This window comes from Fibroporia radiculosa (genome assembly GCF_000313525.1).
Source record: "Fibroporia radiculosa TFFH 294 genomic supercontigs, scaffold4188, whole genome shotgun sequence".
Taxonomy (NCBI): domain Eukaryota; kingdom Fungi; phylum Basidiomycota; class Agaricomycetes; order Polyporales; family Fibroporiaceae; genus Fibroporia; species Fibroporia radiculosa.
The window spans coordinates 53,148-72,719 of record NW_012133401.1 but is presented as its reverse complement, the minus strand read 5'-3'; the positions used below and the strand labels follow the sequence as shown (position 1 = coordinate 72,719).

The window sequence follows — 19,572 nt, the reverse complement described above, 5'->3', positions numbered from 1 at the left end:
ACAATGCAGTCAGTTTGAAAGTGGCTGGCACAAACTTGCAGGGTGAGCTTGTGAATTCTTATCGCGATATATATATGTCAAACAGGTATCCTGATCGTCGTTCTACTTCCGTCGCGACGGAATCTCTTCCGCAAACACCCAAGAAGAGGTAACATGTGCTCACTTCCGGCTCAAAGAAGCTGAGAGTTCGATATATTATGTGATTCGCTCAGCTTCTGATATGACTACGAGGGGCATCCGGATAAAGCCACTGGGGTCCCACAGCGCACTGCCGGATTGGAGATGGTGTTGTCAAGTTTCACTTCGATGAGCGAGCCGCATTGTTTACGTATGGCAACGCGCGAATCATACTTATCATGTGTAACTCTCATAGCAGGTTTGGGGGGTCCGGCAGCTCGCAATCTTGTACTTTACGTAGAACGTGAGCGCGCGTGCTACCTCCGGATGGTCATACTATTTGTTTAATAGTACAATAATGCAAACGGTATTGCCGCCGTGGAAACGAGAGGTGAGGACTCGACAGGTTTACCAGTCTACATGTCAGGGGGAGTTGCCCAGTTGCGCAGAGCCAGCACAGGCGCTACATCCTGAAGTCATATTGAACGTATTAAATAGTGGCTTGTTTTTCTACAAGTATTTTGTGGTACTGAGATCCCGAGTCATTCTGTATCGTAAATGGAACCTAATCCTCCGATTGAAAGAAGTACATACTACATAGTCTGCATTGTTCCTGATAGTATAATCGCTGTTGGTTAGACAGTCGACATGAGAAGTCTCGTGTGCACATCAGGAAGCGCGGGACGTCTCGAATAATCTGCATCCCAGCACTCTGTCATCAGCTTCCAGATTCCATCGTTGAGTCCATACGAATCCATTTCAGGGGTACGCGACGGCCGCTTTCCTTGAACAACCATGTATTGGACTGCTTGATCTCGTTTGACTTCAGCGAATGGCAAATTGAGGGTGAACACCTAGCTGAATCTGTGAGGATATCTCAGAGCTGGCCCACATACAAGAGACCGTACCTCCACCATCACCATCGCTAATGCATATACGTCGGTCTCGTGAGCGAGATATGCATGATCACGCCCAAACCGCTCGGGATCGAAAAGTTCTGGTGCCATCCACCGCAACGTACCCGCTCTCCCTGTTGTCCTCGACGTGATGTTGACAGTGTCGGCATTGTATATGACTGTAGAAAGACCGAAGTCAGCTAGACAGGGTACTCCAACTCTATTGACCAGAATATTAGCCTAAAATCGGCAGGCATCGTCAAGTGCACAGATTTGAGATATATCATCTTTTACTTACGCTCTTTAAATCGCCGTGAATGATGTTCCGCGTGTGAAGATACGAGAGACCATCCACGATATTCATGATCTATGGTGAGACAAATTAGCCAGCCTCTAGATCGTTCGAGCGTAGTCTTGACTGACCTTGGACACTCGCTCTACTTCGGGATGCTTCTCCAAGTAGCTGACGATATCCCCATTGTCCATCCATGGGCTCACGAACATCAACTCCATGGTGTCTGTGGCACTGACACCTAAAAACGGTACGATGTTGGTATGATGAAGCTGCTTCCATAGAATAGCCTCTCTGTAGAATTGCTACTTACACGTTAGCATCTAGCGGAGACGTATGCAAACTGTGCACCTTGCGGATATTCTCTAACTCCTCCCTGTTTTGGAAATAGAACCCTTTCAAGGCAACTGTCATAGTAGAAGGCTCGGATTCCGAAGCCAGTTCGCCTCGCCATACACCCCCAAATGACGTACTGGCTACTCTTTCTCTGCCGAGAAATCTAACTCGGGAGGGTGCTAGATGGCAAGAAGACGGAAGATAGGCAAATTTACGGCAGAGTCGCTGGAGAGTATGTTGGATAGACGAAGCTATGCGGTCTATATACTCATTTTGGACGTCAAGCACCTGGACGAGAGATGTTTTTACTTCTGCAAACGCTCCGACTAGACGTACTGACCTTGTCTAATATTTCGATCACTGACTCTGCGGTGGTAGCTTCTATATGCATAACTTTTTCGACATTGTCACTGGATTTCATAAGGGTAACAACGGCCGGGATAATTCCGCTTGTCTCCCAGTTATGTGGTAAATCCTGGATAATCATCAGATGAATGCACTGGTGTAGTCGCTAACGCGGAGTCTGCACAAACCGAAGCGCCCCAGTGATGCCTAGTCGGATGGCGTCTTATGAAACCTCGAATCTCCTTAGCAATGTCATGATGCGATGCAAGGCTCTGGACGAGATCCAGACGACTCCATTTCTCGACTGCGTTGCGAAATTCCTCATACCAGCGATGAACTCCGCGTCTTGGGACAACGTCGTCGTGGTTTGATGACTTGTAACCCATCAAGGAAGGTTTACTGGCATCAACCGAGAAGGTGGATGACAAGCTGAATGTATGAAGGATGGATATAACCTCCTACCATGATCATCAGAACTGGAAAGTACAATTGAAGTGTAGACATTTACCTTATAGACATAAACACGACGAATCATTTCACCTAGCACACTTCTCTCCTCGAACCAATAGTAGGGTGCGGAAGGGATAGGTTCTGTAATCGTCTACTAGTACAAACATCAAACGGGATGCAGTGAGGTCTAATACTCACTGTTCTGACTATCTTCCGGCGGAGTATCTTTAAGAGGGGCAGAGCTGCCGGAGCCATGACCAATTGGTCAAAGCGACGAGTAGAACACGAGAACGAGATTATCACCTTCGAAAAATATTACTAAACATTTCACAAACGAAATCTCAGGGGTTCAGTGTACGTTCGTGGCAGTCCTGAAATCCTAGTATGGACTACATCAACGGGAAGAGTGAGCATCGGCAACATCAGACCTGCACCTAGAGAGTGTGACTCACAGTCGGAAAGACCTCGGTCGTCCGAGGATGACGCTCAGGCCTCTCACTGAGTCCGTCCCTGCCAAACTTGCGACTTTTAAGTGCTCTAAAATAAGCTGTGAGCCGAAACGGGCTATGCCAGTGCGACACAAAGCATTTAGGGTGAGGTTGGAAAGAACTTGAATTAATATAGCTGATATTTAGTATGTGTAATGTCAGTCCCTGACGCCAAGTTCATTGGCTGGACGTCCTACCCCATCGGGAATTACTTAGCTGCATAGAATTTGTTGTGTTTGAGACAGCTGTCACTATAGTCAACGCGTGGGTGCCAATCAGAAAAACGGGCCCGCATAACAAAGAGCATCGCCGGTTTCTTGTAATGGAAAAGCGCCGGGAAAGCATCGGACAGATATCAACTGAATGGAGTAGGCCTTTCTCCCTTTGCAAAATAAACCTCTCCTACACACTGAGGGAATGGTCATTTTTTTGCTGTGGGTGCAAAGAAGCAAAAATACGTGACAGCACTCACACTGACAAGTCCATATTTTCACGAGACTGAATATTGTTTGCGAACTTTGAAATCCGATCTATTAGTGCCGGACCCCGGACAGTGTTGGGTATGATTGTCACAAGGCGGCGAGTTATATGGCTTACTTACATGCGGCCAGTAAAGGATGTAAAGTCAATACGCCTCAGCCCCCGTAGGCCTCGTCGACAAGATCCCTATAGTGCTTGTACGCCGCAGAGCGAGACCACGCAACAGGTCGACAAGCTTCATAGTCATCCTATCATACAACCATTGCCATTTATGGCTCTCGATGGAAAACATCTAGGATAAGACTTGCGTTTGGGGCCGGAGCTACTTAGGGAAAGAGGGCGGATAGGTTGATAAAATGCATGAGGTATTCGCGAGAGGCAAGCAAGAGGATCTCAGCGGACAGCGTATGAGAGCAATAGTACATAACCAAGTAGAATGAAAAATGAGCCACAGCTATCAGACTAAGGTGTAGGGACGGGGCTTCGGAATGTGAGTAAATAGCCGATCGTTCGGAAAATATACTTGGTATTTCTGTAGACCCTGTCAACGAACAGTTCTTCTAGATCCACGATCCTGGAACGCAACCTCCAATATCCCAGACCTTGCCGAATCTCTTGAAAACGCATGACGACTTGGTCGATGGTGGGCCGTAGACTGGGATCATCTTGGACCATATCATCAACAAGAGGCCGCATGAACTCAAATCCTTGCTTAGTCTAAGCGGAATGCGTTAATTCAACCTCTGGGGAACGAAAAAAATATTCGCATACCTGTAGAAAGTCTTCCCTTATCATATTACCCAAATAATATATATCCGTAGGAAAGGGATCGCAAGGGTCATCGGAATGCTGGAACTCGGGCACGGTCTTGTCTCCACCTCTGATAGGCGGTTCACGAGGAGACGTGATAGCCGGATCGTATCTGCGAGAGATACCAAAATCAATGAGATAGTATTTGGTTGGCCGAGCCGTGCGCGTATAATGCTTCGCAGTGCCCGTGAAGTTGTGCGACCGCAGACCAAGAACGGGATGATACATTTGGGGATATAGCGGTTTCGGGTCCATCATGATGTTGAGATTCATACAGTCGCTATAATCTCGATGAATAGTAATGTAGAGAGCATGTCAACACTCTTACCGATGTGCTATGCGGAGTTGATGCATAAATTGCAATGCCTTCCATTAGAATGGCGTAAGTTCACAAGTCAAAGATGATTTAAACATGGACGTACTTCAAAAACCTGGTGAAAAAACTCAATAGCCTCGCCAATGGTTTGAAATCGGGGGCTATTAAACCGCCTGAGCAAAGGCATTACTAGAAGCACAACATCGCTATCGTCCGGTACACGCAAGACTTCGTAGATGGGTACACAGTGATTTCGAGGATGTGAAATGAATGGCTCGGATGAGAGAAAGTTGCCAATCTCTACCTCGTATGGGTGCTTTGAAATTTCGACCTTTTTCAAGGCTACCATGTCCCCGTCAGCAATACGCGTCGCATCGATAATTTGAGACCTCTATGAGCGACCCTCCTTGAGTTGTATCAGCTTGGATAATACTTGAAGCGTACCTGGATCGCCTGTCCGTCTTCACAGCTCCAATATCTCTTGCTGGTTCCCTTCCAAGATGGTACCCAGTCGGGTCGGTAGCGTGGGCGTAGCATGTATCCACGTTCCTCGAGCCATGGCTGATGATCCCTCCAGAAATATTCATGAGGCTCCAGGTCACCAGGATCGATCTCTGGGGAATAAGAACGATTCTCAGCATTGGTCGACATAAAGCAACAAGCTCAACATTCGTGACGTGACTAACAGCGCTTACTGATCCCAATGACTGTCACGTTGTCACAAGTGTCGATCAACTCACTTAGATTCGAAAACGCCTCGGCCTGTTAACCCACAAGTGTTCCGAGAACGATAGACTTGCGATAGATAGAGAAGGTCATCTATGAATCAGGCGCGGCGTTTCGAACCGCCCGGCGATAACTGGCGCAGGTAAGTATTTGTAACGGCTGGCCAAGATGGAACGTGCTGGATGGACTATCTGTCGCATTTCCCTTGTCTATTACCTAACCCTAAGCACCCGTTCCTCCAGCGGCTCGTACCTACATGTAACAGCAGTCGTTAACAAGATATGCCTTGCCGAATGTAGACGCTGTTGAAATCGAAGCCGTCGCGTGCGGAGGTGCTGACACTCACACTAGAGGAAATCATCAATTTCAGCCTGGTTCTTGCCATAAAAAGGTGTTGGAAACTTAAAGGCATTGGGAAAGTGCCAACTGAATTGAGTAAGCCTTTCCGAGTCCCTTGCAAAATGGGCCTTTCCTCATTGGGGAAATGGTCATTTCTTTGCTGTGACTCATGACTCAGTACCCCCAAAATAATCTCAATTAAGAAAGAGCGCGTGTGTAAGTTTTAGCTCTGATGGCTTTTGTTTCCTCCGTTGTAAAAACCGACCGATAGCATTATTTGTCGACAGGAGCTCGGGGTCCCCTCACAAATACTGTCTCGAAGCTCTCTTGTTATTGCCCTTGGATACCAAGTGTCATGGACGAACATTTACCTAATGTTGATCACGGTGGGCTTCTTCACATGATATGGCTATTATATAGGCGTCAACGTCTCGTTCCCCTTTCGCGTTGCTTTTGTCTTTGCCTCTTTGCTGGCTACTATTGCCTGAAACCTATTAGTTGACAACCCATACAACCCCGTAAAAGTCACTTACAATTGCCTGAACCCATCTCTCGCTCTGTGCTCGTAATGTCTTCTCTAGAGGTCGCCTCCGACGCGGCTCGCATGACTGCAATCCTTACTGGTGCAGTTCGTACGGTCTCTGCCGCCGGCTCTATTACACGCACATCTAGAAGAATCAACAGAGGCAAAGAAAACCTTCTTAATGCCATAGACTATGTGGAACGCGCTTCAGTAGGCGATGTTTTACCGCACTCTGATATCCATAAGTTAAGGCGTCAACATGACAGGTATGCATCCTCACTGACATCTTCCGCTGGTTCGAGTTTCACTTCACTTTGCATTATCAGGCTATTCGCTCAGGCGGATGAAATGCAGCGCGAAGCTAGCCAGCCTTCACAAGGAATGAAATCTGCCTCCTTTACATTTACGATAAGCAGGATCAAGTCCGCCATCTGGACACCTGTACGGCTGAATAAGGAGGCCCGCGATTTCGAAGAGAACACAGTAGCCCTCCTGGAAGAAGCTAAGGCATGTCTTGATTATTATTGTGATTACGGTCATATTCACGATCAGTGTTAGCGATCATCCGAATATGCACAAACTCTGCGTCTCAAGAAAAACGTGCCGGAAGAGGGAAACTTTGTTACGTTTAGTAGGTGATGTTCTCCATGTATTGATTTGCTTACACTGATCCCTACAAAGCTATCTGCAACACGTCAGCATATTCTTTGATCAGTGTTCCATCATTATACGACGGTAGCTCGCTTGAAGATGGTTCAGAGCGAGCATCAAATACAACAATGTGGAAACTTGTGCGGCCAACTGTTTTGTCAAACCCTGACAACGGCGAGCGCTATGTTGGGCTAGAGACAATTTCGTTGAACAAAGCCTCTTCAATTGCTCTGAACGAAGCCATCGCACAGCATCCGGACGACGAAGAAATAGACGTGCCCCTGTCGCACAAACCCTACATAAGTATTGATCTAGAAGAGGATCCGTGGATAATTGATGGCTCTTGTATGCTTTCCAGACAAATAAAGTTTTACGCCCTAGACTGATATTTATCTACAGCATTGCACCGATTCATATGCGAGTCGCCTGAAGAGTGAACTTCAAGTGAGACTTTAAGAAAGTCTCATATTCAATGGAAGCTGTACAACATCAAACATCTCATGAGCATCAGACACTCGTTACGTGTATCTTATAGTCAGATAGTGTCTAGGCCAGCATGTATCTCAGTTTTTTATATGTATGCGATATAATCTAAATCTAATACTCCATCATTGAGAGTCTAGGGGGTTTACAAGAATGAGTTCCTACTCGACATGCAGAGGTACGTATATATTCCCGCCGCATTGGCCCGTCAGTCTCTAAGTCCCCCCTGCCGGCTTATAGCCTGCACTCTCAGGCTTATCCCAGGTCCTAGAACATCCCAGGTCATTTCCGACAGGAAGCCTCATGTCGAACGCTCAACAGTGAGTCATAAGCAAGCTTTGGACCAGGAACTCGAGCCGAGTGGGTTGGTAGATGAAGCTATGCCGATCATTGCAACTATAGGCTGCGGTTGGCCCGACCAATCGATCTGAGACAGCTGTTTGTCGATCTTTGTTTGCGCTGGTCCACGTCACAGATCGTGTCACGCATAGCCCGATGAAGCTGATCGGTCACATTTGTCACACTGATAACTCAGGGGATCGGTGACTCATGCCCGCAGTACAGTGTTTCGGTGGTCCTGGGGACACCAATTTGCATATTTCGTTTTGTGTGCCCCACACTTCCAAATTACGCCAAATGTTATACAGGAAATCTGTGAAGTGTCTTCAAGTCCTCTATGAATTTTATCAGAATAAAACCTGCAATGTACCCTCCAACAGAATTCAATTTGTTACCTGTACTCATTTTCGAGTGATTTGGGTTCCTTGGGACACCGTGACACAGTGTGACATCCCCCGTGGCACACTGCGATCGAGCGCGGACGCTACTCTGAGTCACCGCCAACCCCATCGCATGTGATGCTTGCGTCCTCAATGTCACGCATTCATTTTATTCTCCTAGATCGTGTAATTCTACACCAAATGTATCAAAGAACTTCTTGAGTTCTTGTACAACAGCGCCGAACAAATGTTTGCGCGCGCGCAGTGTAGCCTGACAGCGACGATTCAGTCAGGATGCTTCAGGACACTTCTAGATATAACATACTCGACAGTGACTGAATCGTCACTGTCATCTACTGTAAGTATACGAGTAGGATTCATAGCGAAAAGGGAGATGTATGGATGCTTCAGGACACTTATCCTGAAGCATCACGTTCCGAAGCATGAGAATATATACAAGTTAGTACTGGATGGTTATCTACGTGCATAACAATCTATGTGAGTCCGTGCATGTTTCGTAGACATGCTGTATGAGCGTGTGCGTGTTGAACGCACCCGTGCAGACCTCAATCTGCGACAAAATGCCATGGTTTATTGGGTGAAGTTGAATGCAAATAGGTTAGCTATGTGGTGTTCATAAATTCAGAATTAGATCTCTGGCAGAGTCTGTGAAATCCCTCAAAGTAGGCAGAATTGGGTATATATCATGTCCTCGAAACCTCAATTGAAGACCGTTCAGCCCCAAGTTGTTTTTAGCATGTAGTCTAATAGAGTGTAGATTAAAATATCAGGTGATCGATGTTATTCATTACCTAGTCAGGAGGAAGAGCGAGTGTCTCAAGGAATACCGGTGTCCCAAGGACCACTGAAACACTGTACTTAAGTACGGTAAGTAGGAACGGTCGACAAGTTTGTTAAATGACGGAATTATGACTTAAAATGCTTAATTCGGGCTTATCGGCATATTAATTGTGTCGGCATTCTTGTATCTCTATCTCCTCTGTGTGAACGTCAAATATAACAAAACGAAGACAGCCAAAAATTCAGCACTGGTGCTCCTGACAAATTATCGGTTTCCACTTTTTCATAGTTACGCAGGGAAAGCCTATACATTTTTTGTCCTCTCCCCTGCCAAATGTGACACAATAGATCACGTGATGTCATGGAGTCTACATTAGCTCTACCGTCTTACAGGATCTCGAAATACTGACCCTTTACTATGGCTCCCAGTCGAATATTGTAGTCTCGTCGCTGGCTCAGTCAAATATCGATGTACATACTACCGCCGGAACAGTCTACGGCACCATGATGCTATCGTATACACTCGATCATTTGTCCATGTCCACACCTCTTCAACGATGCCTTCAAACTCGTGCTCACTCCAAGGCGAGTGTGTATGATTCTGTTCCATGAGGGTGAAGCGCAGCACGTCCTTTACCGTCACCAGTCCTGCGAGAACGCCTCGGTCCTCGACCAGGATGACACGAGGCCTGTAAGTCCGTCAAACTCATGTTAAGAATAGCTCCGAGGTAGCCGACAAGTTGAACTCACCCTAATCTCTTGAACATTTGCATCGCTATTTCTAATGGGAGCTGAGGGGATACTGTGAGTGGAGTCTGGATAAGACGTTAATTGCCGGCCGGTCCTAGTATACTGGAAAACACACTTGATTGACCCACGGCCAAAACTTAAGTGCCTCAGGAGTGGAGGTACTCTCCAAAATCTCCATAGAGATGTCCTCGTCGATCCCCACGGCGGGCCCAGTGGCGATGCCGGGGATATTGACGGGTAAATCGATCTCAGCATGATCTTCTGCGCTGGACATAAAGGTGCATGGTGTGTCGGGTAAGACGTCCCGAACCTTACGCGCCTTCTCTAAATCGTCTGTCTAAGCGGCAAGCATGGCAGAAAAACATCAGGTTATCCTTACCTAGGACATATAGCAGCTCAGATCGTTCGATGTACCCGACAAGTGTTTGGCTGGTTTTGTTAGAGACAACGGGATAACCCTTGACATCAGTGTTGGAAAGATGTTCCTCTGTGTCCATGAGCGGAGCACTGGACTCAAAATTCTTATTGTACTCACCGATATCTCGAACATTCATCCCGTAAGCAGGCAATGTGTACAACTGTCGTCGCATAGTCCTTGAGACTACCTCACACATAGTTACTTCATATGTCATATATCATCGCAATCTCAGACTCACCAGGAACATTGTATGCTTTGTCATCATTCTCCAAGAAGGGATAACCATTGAACCTAATCATCTCGTCGGCAATCCCATGAGTCCCCAGGAAGTCACCCACGGCTTTCGTGACCAAGAGGACAATCTATGTAGGAGCTCTGAGGTGTGTAGGCGGAAGAGCAGTATAGGGACGGGATTACCATGGTTGGCAGAATATAATTCAAGGCACCAGTCAGCTCGAACATGATCACAACTACGGTCACGGTAAGTCTCATGATACCGCTGTGTGAAGGTTGTATAAGAAAAATGTCAATTATGTTGAAGAAAGTCTACCTTAACGCAGCAGCAGCACCAAGGAATGCATACGTTCCGGGAGTTATACACTGTACATCCATCTTGCATGCAACGAACATACTTGATGTTGGATATGCACTGTAGAAGGTGTCAAAGAGACGTAAGTCTGACCTACACCAAGTGACGCACCGGTATAATGCTTTCACCATGATTCCGACCATACGCCCGAATGTCGCACCGATTGCCATCGAGGGCACAAAAATACCCGCAGGCACCTTGCAGCCGTATGATATGACGACCAGACCTACGCGGAAAACGGTAGCGATGAAGAGCGAGCTCACCATGGGCCATTGTGCCCAAGTCCTGGATTTGTCAAGCGAAATTCAATCCACATCAGATTCCCGGACTCACTGGCAAATATTGTCATAATCTCCACCACCTTGACACTCTCTGAAAAGGATGGCCATACTTTCGGTCATGTCAATTCGCAAGAAGCGATTGAAGTAGCCTATCATTGCTGTGACCGTCGCGAGTGTGACCGCTTCAAGGACAGGAAAATTTCCGAGATGTTTTCTTCTAAATGCGGCGACCTGCAGGTTGAAGTTGACTACGAAAGCACCGTACAAGCCCTGAAAAATAATCACTTTACAGGAAACTAAGGGATCATACAGATACTCACACCAAATATACCGAGGATGACGAAGAAGAAGATCTCGAAGAAATGCCAGTCTCTATCATAGGTAACTTGAAACAGTACGAGCTTTCCGCTGCGGAATGGGTTCATAGCCTAGATACCATTATAGTTAAATCACGAGAGCGTAATTGAAACAGATTCATTCTACTAACAGAAAGGGTGACGGTGGCCATTAGTGCACAAAAGAAGCTTCTCCACATCGTCTTGATGCTAAACATACTACTCATTTCCTAGGTTTGAGAGAGTCGGGAGATAGCGACAGTACAGATCAGATGTTCACACACCTCAATCGAGAAAAGAACTCCGCCTATGGGAGAACCAAATGCTACGGCGACACCAGCAGCACTTGACGCTGTCAATATCTCTCTCATTTTACCTAGGACTCCAGTTGAGAGACAGATCATTAAAAAGCCAGTCAAAACCCACCTTGGTTGCGTGAATACCGCTTGAAGAGGCTTGCAACAAGGTTGCCAATACAACAAGCCACGTGAACAGAAGGGCCCTCTTTCCCCACCGACAAGCCTGAAGCAATAACTAATGGCTACTGTCCATGAGAAGTATACAAGACAGCGACAAAGCAACACACTAGAGTCATGCTCTTGATGAAGAAAGTTCCGAAGCCGAGATATCCCTTCATGATAAAACCTGCGAGTATACACTTGATTTCTGATATACCCGAGCCAGCGGCGTACTTGGCTATCGAGCGCACAAGATGCGCTGCTGTGAATGAGAATGTAGTCTGACAGACACGTCGTTGAATTTCCCGTCCGCTTAAAAAAAGTGATAGACGTACCGCAAATAAGACATAAATAACCCATCGAACGGCCACAGCTGTGCTCCAGGAGTGCCATGAATCGCAAGCGTCGTCTCCACCCTCAATCTCCCAGCAGCAGAACTGTCGATTCAGCCACCAGCCGTCCGAACAGTACCCCATTTTGAGGTCTGATAGCCATGCTGTAACTATAGAGATGATGGCAGCATTGAGCCCTATGCACACCCCTGCCCAATCTAGTTAATACAGACATGACCTGTGCCAGAGTCCAAGTACTCACCAACGAGACTGACCACTAACCAGCTTTGTGACGTATACACAACTCTCAATAGCCGCGACCATACCCAAGCAGACACGACCTCTATTCGCGTTCCATGTATTCGATACGATGACGCGTGTAGTCTTTGCGCAGTGCGGATACGTCTATTTCGCTCAATAATTGCATCCTGGATCCAGTCTATTTGTGACTGAGTGTGAGTGTGCTTCATGGACAAAACCGCCGGCACCTATTGTAGTAAAGTCTTCGTATTTCCTGACCCACACGAGCAATCAGGTTGGCGGCTTTCTGCATCAGTGCATGTGCCGGCGTCGTACTCACCTGATCAGCTCCAGGTCTTCTTCGTCTGCTTCGACCGACACAGAGGGGTGCCCATATTCGGTCGCTCTTTCACGCGACATTCATGCACTGTAGTCACACGACGTCTGCCTGTGCGCAGAAGCTGCAGCCAGATAGTGAGGGACTAACGATAGCACCAGAGTAGTAGCGGCACACGGTTCTCGTAGGCGCCCGCAACCGCAATGGCAGGGGCAACACTCTGAGATTCTGATCGGGATGGTTCTGAGCGCCACAACCTTGAGTCAACGCGCATATCGCGTCATAAACCAGAGGAAATACACGTTGAACGATCAAACCATTCCCACAGAGCACGATTCCATTAATAAAGAATAGAAACATTAGTATACTGCAAGCTGAACAAAGCGATGGAGCACAACAGAAGAGCAGAAGTTATTAGTACCCATATGCGCAAGGGTCCCCATAAGCTCTTGCTCTGACGAACCATGATAACCTTCATGAAAGAAGGAAGACGGCAAAGTATGGTTGAGACAGTATGACATTATCTACCATCATCTCGTTCATCTCTACCATAGCAGTTGAGAAACATCACAATACACCATGATACGACTCACCGACGTCGACTGTTCTGCACACGAATGAAAAGCCAATCAACTGCTGCACGCACGCCAGTTCTGCAGCCGCGGATGAGAAATGGGCTGACTCTCCATGACTTTGGCTCACCCTTCCAAGGCAGATATTCCCATGACGTCCAAACTTGCGAAACGGTCCCGTCGTTGCTCGAGCTCAATCTCATCTCCGTACTGCCGACGGGCAGCATCCTGTTTACTCTGGTACCACTCTTCGTAACCGTTTCGGATCTCCTCTACAGACAGGCTCTGCGGGCTGTCCTGCTTATTTGCAAGTAAAAGGAGGGGTACTCCCAAGATCTTGGGTGAGGACAGCACAGAGTCTAGTATCCTTTCACACCGTCAGCTTGTGAGGTTACATTGAGGAGACTTTTAGGACACACGTACCGAAGACTTCCCAACCTTCACCCAGCCTCTCCCTGTCCTGCGCATCCAGAACGAACACAACAGCATGGCAGTCATCGTAGTATCTGTGCCAGATAGACCGTATGCCACGCTGTCCACCAAGATCCCAAAACTGCAAGATGGTCGATGGAAGTGTGATCTTGCCCACTATACTCCGGTAGTGAGCCGCTGAAGACATTTATTATTCACGGTATCATACTATTTTGACCAACAGTGGGCCCTATCTTGTCGGGTGCAAGACCAGGTGTATCGTTGTATAGCGTCTTTATCTTCTCCAGCAACGTCTGCAACTAGGTATCATGTATGCACTATTTAGCGCGAGGCGTATACGCACCGTTTTGCCCGCACCATCAAGCCCCAGAATAATGACAGAGAATTCTTCCTTCCTGAAGTCTTTAGCCTTTCGTTGAACTATCAAACATAGCAAGGACATACCTCGTAAAGTATTCGTAAAACCCCTTGATCAAATGATACATATTGCAAGCACCAACCAAGACGCGGCTCGGGCTTGGCCATCCTGGCTGCGCGACTGCCGCGCAGCGCAAAATTCCGAGCCCGCTCCCGCCGCCAGCAGACGGTGCTATTTAGGCAGGTAGACGCCGGTGCGACTGACTTCAATGCTGCCCACCACCATGGGCCTTTATACATCATATTACAGCTATGGCCTTCCTACCTTTCTCGCTGTCGTAATTGGGCTCTATTTACTGTTTACTGGTGAATTTATTATTCAAATGGTGCACACAGTGCACTCACAGATGTACCTCTTCCAGGTTCAGGAGAGGCGTTCAATGTCGGTCGTTTCCTGGAGGAGACCAGTCCGTACGCATGGGCATCAACCGGAATAGGACTCTGCATTGGCTTGAGTGTGCTGGGGGCGGGATGGTGCGATGTTTGTCCAAACATATGCATTTGTAGAGCTCACATCTGTGAGCAGGGGCATTTTCGTAACCGGGTCGTCTATCCTCGGTGGCGGTGTCAGAGCTCCCCGAATACGCACAAAGAACCTCATCAGGTGCGATTGGTCCCATTTACTTGAGAAGCGATCCCAGGCTAATGGTGTTTTAGTATCATCTTCTGCGAGGTTGTTGCCATCTATGGCGTAGTGCGTCTAGGCACCGTTTACCGCAATGTTAGCCAGTCTCACCTCTTTCTAGATCATTGGCATCGTGTACTCCGCCAAAATTACAAATGTTCCCGAGGCTCAATTATATACACGAGAAAACTATTTCACAGGTAGCAACATTCTGCCCTCCGGAGATCACTAATGCGCTTACGCCATTTCACCTTTTCTTAGGATATGCCCTCTTCTGGGGCGGACTGACAGTGGGCGCGTGCAACCTGCTGTGCGGCGTTTGCGTCGGGATTACAGGCTCGACCGCAGCGCTGGCCGATGCGGCAGATCCAGACCTGTTCGTAAAGATCCTTATTGTAGAGGTGTTCGGCAGTATCATGGGGTTATTTGGTTTGATCGGTACGTGCGCTTTTACCGCTCGACACGGATACACGACAGCTTACTGTTGCATTGTGCTTGCTGTTGCAGTTGGTCTCCTCATGGTCGGCAACGCGGGCGAGTTTACAGCATTAGCTTCGCCAGCGGCGGCCCCATCCCCATTTGTACATTGACACACGATGATATTACACAGTTGACTGGGAGGCAAATAATCTTACGGCGAAATGGCCTCCCGGTGCATCAGGAGGAGGTCGCCGGTTCTAGGTATTTTTACGAGGGGATGCAGTCTGCAAGTTGTAGGTGTGTCTCTAGGCGGTACGTGCTGCGGCACGACGTGCGCAGTTCTCGATGAGAAGCTAGATACCATTGTGATGTGAATAAGATCATGAACAAGTTTTTACAAAGGTCAGATGAGTAGGAGAAGTATGCCAATCAAGACACAGCGACAGCAGCGAAGAAGATGACGGTGACCTAAAGAGAGCGTACGAATACAGTAGAAACGGCGTCGCGCGGACGCCGAAGGTCTATCGATACAGAGCGAATCGAGTGAGTGTGTATGTCTGGGGATTTACATTCCGTTCCTCAAGAACGAATGGCGAGTGTAGGAAATTGCGAGTGGTGTTGGTCTGCTAGCCGGAAGTACGTCTCGAATTTCGATTAACTCTCGTCCGGCGTACTAGACCGTGGTGTACGTAGGCCCTGACACCTATAGGTCTCGACAAGATCATCCATAAACGAATCTTCGTCATGTTCGTCCGACCTGTACGCAACTCTGCTGTTTGGTGACATGGCTAAGCTATCCGCGGACCTTAAATGCCTGAGACCCCGAGTCGGGAAGAGGGATGATGGAGAATGCATAGGACGTCCACCAACAGGCTGCGCGGTTCTGGAACGACGCAGACGTGGAACTGGAGGGAACGGAAACTGAGACGGTGTGCTTTGAGCTTCGAGAGCACGGCTGGGTGGCAAGAAGTCTGAAAAGGAATGCTCTGGCCTGTGCAAATGCAGACTGTCTTGTGTTGGGCACTTTTGTGATGGCGGATCACATTTCTCAATAGAGATGACCGATAACAACGACTCCAGCTCCTTCACTGAAAATAAACAATCGTTAGTTACGGTGATAAACGTCAGCGCGAGGGTGTTAAATACCGTCGATTAACGTGTCAAGTCCGTCAAAGGCCTGATTCAGCTTGAATAGGAAGTCAGGCGACGACGAAAGAACGTCCATTAGTCGGGGAGCAGACTGGCGAGCGGAGATCGGGGTGATTGGTCCACAAGAGGAATCCGTGCTTCCCCATGAATCTGTGCGTGTCGAGCGGCGGTCGCGAAGGGTGAGACTCCGTCGGCATGGGAGCTCATGTGGTGCGACATGACATGTTGTACACTGATCCATGCTTTGAAAACACAAGACACAGTTGCGAGGCATTCCGGATACACGAGGCAGAGCAGACGGTGCGTCGCTATCTGGAGAACGCGAGGTGCCTGCTCAATTGACTGCTCGGGACAATGAAACGTTGTGACACACCGGAGTCAATTATATGCAAGTCCCACGGAGATTCAAGGAGTGATTCGGCGATATCTGACTTACTCCCGGTAGCCGACTCCGTAAGTATAGATGAATCAGTGTCTGCAGGAAAGCAGCCTGAAGATGAGGCATAGCTCGTCGGAGACTCGCAGATATCCCTTCCAGTCCAGTCGGCAGTGTCATATTGACTTCCATCTCGGAGCAAAAGCTCATCAGCTTCTGTGTCAGAGTCCCCTGTCAAGAATTAATATCATACGTCAGATTTGGGAAGTCTAGCTGATCGCGTATACAAACCGGGCAAGAGAGAGGGACGGATCGCGTGTGCTTGAGCACGGGACTCCAGCTTGATCTGTTCCGGTTGAGAACTTTTCGCACGAGCGGCCTCAGGGTCGGCCTGTGAGCGCCGCACTACCTCCTAGAAGCCAAAGGATGTGAGCCTCAATCGCCTTCGGGGCGCTGAAAGGACACTCACTTGGACTTCTCCGTGCAGAGACTTTGCGCGCGATCTGTAGCTAGAGGCCCTCGAAACTAGTTCGAAACTGAGTCTCTCTGGAGACTGTAAGAGCTCCGAAAGTTCTTCCCTCTCGACAACAAGCCTAGATAAAATAAAGATATATGCTCTGAAGCCCGGGAGAGGACATAGGTAACACACCCGTCATACAGCGTCTGCAAGTCCCATGAGTCCGACACCGACAGTCCCTCCCGCATGGAAGACAAGCGCATCATGGCAGTCGACCTTATCTCGTCGCCTTCTTTGAGCAGGTCCTCGTACGTCGACTTCCAAAATCGCTGCAGCTCATGGAGATGAGCATTTACCGGGAAGTCTGGTGAGTGAGTGTCCCGAGGAGAATGCGGAGAGGCGAAGTAGCTCAAGTACCGTCTGAAAGCCATGGTCTCATGGAAGGACGAGCAGACCAGCAGCTGTCCAGAGTTTGGGTTTTAAATGGATGATGGGGATCATGATACCTGAGCTGCTTCTTATAGATGCGAAGTGTTGCAAGTGAGGTGAGGACGCGGTAGCTCTGGCGCACAAGCAATTTCCCACGTGCCTAGGTCGTAGAGACCGGCTGCTGCGAGTACAAAGCCAGCGGAATTGAGCCATCCGCTGGCGTCGGTGGGAGCCGAGAAATTGCTGTAGGTGATTATAGGTCCTGGGCGTCGCCGAACCCCAAACAGCAAAGAATTGCGCCCGAGATTGTACGCGAGTGATAAGCGACGGACCTCATTGCCCATGTTGTTGTAGGAATAACGTTAGAAGAGGCACGCCGTGGATTGCGGGCGCCCTGGTCGCTGGGCAGGGTGCAGAAAGAACTCGGAAAGAACAAGACCAGGCAAACCGGGAAAACTCAATCACAGCACCTGCCTTATTTGGCATCCCCGACTCACTCCGGGCCGCCCGGTTGGACTCAGTGCGACGAAAATAGTTCGTCTCCTTGCTCTGTCCACCCTGCAAAATGAGGACTGATAATGTATAACATGCAAGGATTGTGCGCTATTGCGTCGCGGATTTTCGAGAACGCTCGAGAAGGGGGTACGGCGGATCGAGTCGACCGGTCGCGGACCTGAATCAGACCGACCACGAACTCCGCCCGGCGGTCTCCCTTTCACTCCAGTCATGACACCCGCGCGCACGAGATGGAGATCATAATGCGCAGCGTCGCGCAGTGTGACGCTGCCACTTACTACGATACACATTGACCACTTGTACTTTCTGTACTACGCGACGTATATCTCTCCCCTACAAACACGACGCAATGTCAGGCGACGCCGATGTTTCCCGCACTGCGGCCCAGACCACGCACGACGGTGGGTTCTCTACCCCTCATGACTTCGTGCAATGTAGCTCATTCTATCGGATGGGCTTTCCTTTGAGGACAAAGACGGTATACCAGGATCAGAGCCTGGTATAATTGATCTTATGGATCCAGGACAAGATGAAGGAACCCCGTCGCTTCCCCCTCGTCTCGATTCCCAGCCAGCCCTTCATGAACCTGAGAGTACACCACAACATGCGATACAGGACGAGGATGAACACCCACAAGTAGCCCTTCTACGTGCAATGTTCCCCGATTTCGATGGAGCTGTTCTGTAAATACATTTCCCCAGCTTGCTCCTCCCGTTGGATGGTACTTAACACACAGGACAATTATACAGCCTTTCCGTCCTTGAATCCGTGGATTATGACCAAGACCGTGCAATCGATGCATTGTTGGGTATGAGTGACCCAGAGTATGTGTCGACGCAAGGGCAGGCACCTGTACGTTTGTTGTCCCCTTATTTCTTGTGTATATTACCTATATCATTCCTCAGCCGCCCCATGACGTTTCGCTTGACGAGCAACTGGCCCGCCAGCTGGCTTTGGAAGATCAGCCGGAGCCACGCCATGCTTCTGGACAAGCATGGCCACGGCGCAACAGTGTTCCATATCAGCCTCGGCAGAGTGCCCCCTCGCATAATCAGCAAGCACAGAATGTCACTGGAAGCGAACGGGGCGATTTCCAGGAGTTCCAGGAGACTATCGGGCGCATGGCGGAAAGTCAGTGGTGGTATTTCACTTGTCCTGCACTGCTTGATGCATCCGTATATGGCAGGCGGCAAGAAGACCTTCAGCTCCATCATGTCTAAGGCTAAAGCTAAGATCAACGAGTACAATCAGCAGTATAATCAACGGTTGGTTTTCCAGAGCGATTGACCACTGCCCACTCTGATCATCGTTGTAGGTCAGGCCAACCATCCTCTGTAGACAATAGTAACAATTCGCAATGGGACTCAACGTCACGTCCTCAGCTTGATAGACACACCACGTCCCAAGCATACGCGCAACAATATTATAATTATGGATCCTCCGATAACCTTGAATCGCCCAGTGACGACACGCATCCTCCAATCACTCTCAATGGGAAGCAGCCGTCTGTGTCGGGGAGAGACGAGGTGAAAGGGTATGATATAGAACCTAGTAAGTAACTTATACGTAAGTCCCCCGCCCTTTTGTTGACGTAGTGCTCGTCCCCAAATCCAGGCGCTCCATCAGGTCCCCCCGCTTACGCCAGTCAACCCTCAATGCCTGTGTCG

The 19,572-nt window shown here is 48.7% G+C and overlaps 8 protein-coding genes across 8 annotated transcripts; 3 read left to right on the top strand and 5 right to left on the bottom strand.

Moving 5' to 3' along the window:
* Positions 1 to 752: 752 nt before the first annotated feature.
* On the bottom strand, positions 753 to 2,691 carry FIBRA_05336 (uncharacterized protein; the record flags this gene model as incomplete). The annotated part of the gene is made up of 9 exons (XM_012327105.1): positions 753 to 971; positions 1,026 to 1,253; positions 1,312 to 1,380; positions 1,437 to 1,610; positions 1,657 to 1,929; positions 1,982 to 2,116; positions 2,175 to 2,444; positions 2,495 to 2,587; positions 2,635 to 2,691. The coding sequence occupies 9 exons, from the start codon at positions 2,689 to 2,691 to the stop codon at positions 753 to 755; spliced, it is 1,518 nt and encodes a 505-aa protein (XP_012182495.1).
* A 1,175-nt stretch (positions 2,692 to 3,866) lies between these two features.
* FIBRA_05335 (uncharacterized protein) lies at positions 3,867 to 5,181 on the bottom strand (the record flags this gene model as incomplete). The annotated part of the gene is made up of 5 exons (XM_012327104.1): positions 3,867 to 4,121; positions 4,176 to 4,494; positions 4,543 to 4,580; positions 4,637 to 4,921; positions 4,975 to 5,181. The coding sequence occupies 5 exons, from the start codon at positions 5,179 to 5,181 to the stop codon at positions 3,867 to 3,869; spliced, it is 1,104 nt and encodes a 367-aa protein (XP_012182494.1).
* Positions 5,182 to 6,163: 982 nt separating this feature from the next.
* FIBRA_05334 (uncharacterized protein) lies at positions 6,164 to 7,206 on the top strand (the record flags this gene model as incomplete). The annotated part of the gene is made up of 5 exons (XM_012327103.1): positions 6,164 to 6,384; positions 6,445 to 6,601; positions 6,677 to 6,749; positions 6,818 to 7,114; positions 7,169 to 7,206. 5 exons carry the CDS (start codon positions 6,164 to 6,166, stop codon positions 7,204 to 7,206), a joined length of 786 nt encoding a protein of 261 aa, XP_012182493.1.
* Positions 7,207 to 9,250: 2,044 nt separating this feature from the next.
* Positions 9,251 to 12,595, bottom strand: FIBRA_05333 (uncharacterized protein; the record flags this gene model as incomplete). Its single annotated transcript, XM_012327102.1, has 19 exons — positions 9,251 to 9,461; positions 9,523 to 9,587; positions 9,638 to 9,846; positions 9,902 to 10,009; positions 10,058 to 10,123; positions 10,179 to 10,302; positions 10,358 to 10,439; positions 10,491 to 10,589; positions 10,641 to 10,814; positions 10,863 to 11,080; positions 11,131 to 11,238; positions 11,298 to 11,375; positions 11,430 to 11,521; positions 11,572 to 11,686; positions 11,732 to 11,884; positions 11,939 to 12,144; positions 12,198 to 12,374; positions 12,424 to 12,449; positions 12,516 to 12,595. The coding sequence occupies 19 exons, from the start codon at positions 12,593 to 12,595 to the stop codon at positions 9,251 to 9,253; spliced, it is 2,391 nt and encodes a 796-aa protein (XP_012182492.1).
* Positions 12,596 to 13,032: 437 nt separating this feature from the next.
* Positions 13,033 to 14,041, bottom strand: FIBRA_05332 (uncharacterized protein; the record flags this gene model as incomplete). The annotated part of the gene is made up of 7 exons (XM_012327101.1): positions 13,033 to 13,057; positions 13,106 to 13,165; positions 13,215 to 13,443; positions 13,508 to 13,672; positions 13,725 to 13,809; positions 13,860 to 13,907; positions 13,961 to 14,041. The coding sequence occupies 7 exons, from the start codon at positions 14,039 to 14,041 to the stop codon at positions 13,033 to 13,035; spliced, it is 693 nt and encodes a 230-aa protein (XP_012182491.1).
* Positions 14,042 to 14,157: 116 nt separating this feature from the next.
* Positions 14,158 to 15,148, top strand: FIBRA_05331 (uncharacterized protein; the record flags this gene model as incomplete). Its single annotated transcript, XM_012327100.1, has 7 exons — positions 14,158 to 14,239; positions 14,296 to 14,407; positions 14,460 to 14,537; positions 14,591 to 14,627; positions 14,680 to 14,758; positions 14,820 to 14,996; positions 15,066 to 15,148. 7 exons carry the CDS (start codon positions 14,158 to 14,160, stop codon positions 15,146 to 15,148), a joined length of 648 nt encoding a protein of 215 aa, XP_012182490.1.
* A 484-nt stretch (positions 15,149 to 15,632) lies between these two features.
* FIBRA_05330 (uncharacterized protein) lies at positions 15,633 to 17,391 on the bottom strand (the record flags this gene model as incomplete). The annotated part of the gene is made up of 6 exons (XM_012327099.1): positions 15,633 to 16,066; positions 16,125 to 16,277; positions 16,564 to 16,734; positions 16,795 to 16,915; positions 16,973 to 17,096; positions 17,153 to 17,391. 6 exons carry the CDS (start codon positions 17,389 to 17,391, stop codon positions 15,633 to 15,635), a joined length of 1,242 nt encoding a protein of 413 aa, XP_012182489.1.
* Positions 17,392 to 18,254: 863 nt separating this feature from the next.
* Positions 18,255 to 19,464, top strand: FIBRA_05329 (uncharacterized protein; the record flags this gene model as incomplete). Its single annotated transcript, XM_012327098.1, has 6 exons — positions 18,255 to 18,306; positions 18,381 to 18,588; positions 18,655 to 18,757; positions 18,811 to 19,036; positions 19,092 to 19,170; positions 19,221 to 19,464. The coding sequence occupies 6 exons, from the start codon at positions 18,255 to 18,257 to the stop codon at positions 19,462 to 19,464; spliced, it is 912 nt and encodes a 303-aa protein (XP_012182488.1).
* Between the last annotated feature and the right edge of the window lie 108 nt (positions 19,465 to 19,572).